The sequence below is a fragment of the Echinops telfairi genome, unplaced genomic scaffold (assembly GCF_000313985.2).
Source record: "Echinops telfairi isolate 266 unplaced genomic scaffold, ASM31398v2 ScPeMD7_3;HRSCAF=10, whole genome shotgun sequence".
NCBI lineage: Eukaryota > Metazoa > Chordata > Mammalia > Afrosoricida > Tenrecidae > Echinops > Echinops telfairi.
This window is the reverse complement of record NW_022103899.1, coordinates 58,783,506-58,786,645: the sequence shown is the minus strand read 5'-3', so window position 1 is coordinate 58,786,645 and position 3,140 is coordinate 58,783,506. Positions and strand designations below refer to the sequence as shown.

Below are 3,140 nucleotides of genomic sequence, written 5' to 3'. Positions count from 1 at the left end.
AGCTGACCCCGAGCTCAACAGGGGGCTAGCAGACCCTTCAGCCCCTGAGAGGACAGGAAGCTCAAGCTCACTGCCCTTGGCCTGATGGGAGCTGTCTGGGGACAGGCAATGCTGGGGGCAACTGGAGGCATGCCCAGCCCCTCTCTGCCACTCCCACAGAATGCTACCTGCCCCCTCCAGCCTGCCCAGGCCCTCCACCCTCCCCAACCTCACTCCTTCCCCAGCCCCAACCAGACCCTGAAGTCTGATAGCCGACCCCTTAGCTTCCACCTCAGAGGGGTTGGGTCAGCCTAGCCCACTGCTCTCCCACTCTGGGGCCCGGGCCCGGCAGCCTCTTCCACCTTTCTGCCCCACTCTCCTGATTGAGGCGAAATGGGTGTCTGTCTCGTGCCAGGCCTAGGTGCCACAGCCACCCGGGTGTCCGCTGCAGTGGCCACCCTGGGAGACCCTGGCAGGCTGGAATGGAAGTGACCTGAGCCCGGGCCCAGGCGCCATCCCTGCAAACCTGGGCCGGGAGCCAGAGTCGGTGCTGGTAGCCTGGACGGCCCCTAGCGGAAGACAGCAGGCTGGGTCAAGTAGAGCAGGGGTTCTCAACCTGTGGGTCGAGACTCCTTTGGGGGTCAAACGACCCTTTCACAGGGGTCACCTGATTCACAATTAGCAAAATTACAGTGATGAAATAGCAATGAAATAATTTTATGGTTGGGGGTCACCGCAACACGAGGAACTGTATTAAAGGGTCGCAGCATGAGGAAAGTTGAGAACCACTGCTCTAGCGAAAGACGAGGCTCTCTACTCCCATGAAGAATGGTAGTCTCAGAAACCCACAGGGAGGGACGGGTTACCCTGTCCCACACGGTCGCCAGAGTCGGCTTCGACCCGCGAACATTGGTTTTCTTGCTTGCTTTCTGTCCTGGAGTCAGAAGGGAAATAAATATAATGTCAGGGAGTGACCAGCCCCTGCCCAGCACCAGCCTTCTGGAAGGCAGTGGGCGGGACAGGGTGGTAAATCTGCCAGCAGGCAGCCCATCCGAGGAGTGTGGGGAGGGGATAGGAACACTCCTCAGAGGGGCCTGCACCAGGCAAGCTGAGGGGGACCAGGCCATGAGCAGGGGACACTCGGAGGTGCACAACCACCCCCTTTCCCCTGCCACTGCCACCACTGGCTGGGCTGAGACCAGGCCCCTGGGTCCCCAGCATGTCCCCCCTGCACCCTGCCTTTCGTAAATAAGTTTGTCTAACGTTCAGCCTGACCACAGGCCCTGAGGCCAGGCGCCCGGCTCACAGGCGGCCTTTGTGCGGTGTGAAGGGCCCTTTCAGGCCGGCCCTGGCCTCCCGCCCCGCCAACCTGGTCGGCCCCCAGCCCAGGAGCTGCGGCCACTGACAACTGGCAGGGAGGTCACAGGCCCGGCCTGGGACTCAGGTCTCAGGCCTCTCTGTCCCTGCTGTCTGTCACCGCTAACCCTCCCCCCCACCACCACCACCATCACCACACACACACTCTTTATTTGCCTTCTCTGCTGAGCTGAGGGCAGGGTCTTGGGGACCACCAAGCACACCAAGGAGCTGACTGGAGTCTTGGTGGATGAGGAGGGGCAGGGTCCGGGCGCCCTGCCCACCAGGGCCTGCCCGCCCCTGGGAGGACACACGGAGGGAGCAGTGAGGTGAGGCCGGGTGAAGCTGGCACCAGGTGTCCCCAGAGCATTCCTGTAGACACCCAGCCCGTCCACCATGCTGGCCTCCGACTGATCCCACCAGCCTGGGTGGGCAGAGCTGACTGCAGGGGGCAGGGCAGGCAGAGCAGGGTGGGATGACAGCAGCCAGCACCCCTGCTTCACAGCCCAGCCATGATGACGCCACCAGACCCCGGAGGCCTGGGCCCCATTCCTGGGTTGGGGCACCAGCCGGGACCTCTCAGCCTGTGGGCCAAGGTGGCTCAGTTCCTACCTGTTCAGCTGTGAGGTGTCGCCTACACAGAGAGGCCAAGGGACAGCAGGGGGGACAAGCCAGGAGGCGACCAATCGGCCTAAAGCTGTTCTGGGACCAGTCCAGGCCAGCCTCCAGGGCCCCCACAGCTCACTGCATTTTGTCCTCACAAACACCACGGTCTGCCTCCCAAAGCCAGGCTGCAGGCTCCCCTGCAGAGCCCTTGCCCCTGCCCACCAGGAGCAGGACGCCCTGACCCCCTGCCCCCACTTTTACATCCGAGTAGACCCCACTGCCATGCCGGTGGCCTCTGGACCCAGGAGCCGCTGCCCGGAGCCTGCCGTGTCCCCTTTAGGTCAGACCTTCACCCAGAGTCCTCACTGAACACTGGGACAGTCAGGACAGGGCTTCGAGTTTGGGGGTTGTCAGCACAGACGCTGGGCCTCCAGCCCCTCGGCCCCTTGCCCGGTGCCTGCTGCCCCTCCTGACCCTTCAATTTTAGGTAGCTAGAATAAGCCCCATGGCTCTCTCCAAGTGCTAAACATCCTAGACTCTGCTACCAAGTCACCCCAACCTCAGAGGCCACCATCCCAGTCCCCGACTATTCCCTGAGACAGCCTATGCAGCTGCTGCTGGCCTGCCCCAGGGCCAGTTTGCTGAGTCCCCAGAGCCACCCCTGCCCTGAGATGCCCCAGGCTGGCTAGGCCCAAACGACATCACAGCCCTCACCTGTGAGCACAGCGGGGGCCAGGACCCCCCAGAGGAGCAGCAGCAGTAGGCGAAGGGCTGGACGGGACTCCATGGTGCTGGGGAGCGCCGGCCAGTGGGCTGCACGGAGGACGGAGCTGGTTTTAACGTGGGGCAGAGGGAAGGAGGCATCAGAGGGTTGGGGCGGGCTTTCATCAATGCCAACCCTGTCCTCCTGGGACAGTGTGCCCGCCCACACCCGTGCGAGCGGGTGCACACACACACACACATACACATACACACAGCAGACCGTTAGGCTCAGCCCTGCCCTGTGAGGGGAGAGAGGAAATCACCCCTCCTCTTGCTTACTCACACAGTCACACACGTATTCACACACTCACACACAGACCCACTTCACTCACACACGTACCACAGTGACACACACACGTGACAGTCACTTTCTCACCACACACAGCCACACACACACCTGCACTTGCGTACATGAACCACACACCCTCACCCAAACA

The 3,140-nt window shown here is 62.4% G+C and overlaps 1 protein-coding gene across 1 annotated transcript in view; it reads right to left on the bottom strand.

The window, feature by feature from the left end:
• The window catches only part of SNORC (secondary ossification center associated regulator of chondrocyte maturation), a 6,221-nt gene extending 3,493 nt beyond the window's left edge, over positions 1-2,728 (bottom strand). The window contains exon 1 of the mRNA XM_004701683.3: positions 2,656-2,728. Within this exon, the coding sequence (XP_004701740.1) occupies positions 2,656-2,728 (73 nt within the window). The remainder of the gene's footprint in view (positions 1-2,655) is intronic.
• Between the last annotated feature and the right edge of the window lie 412 nt (positions 2,729-3,140).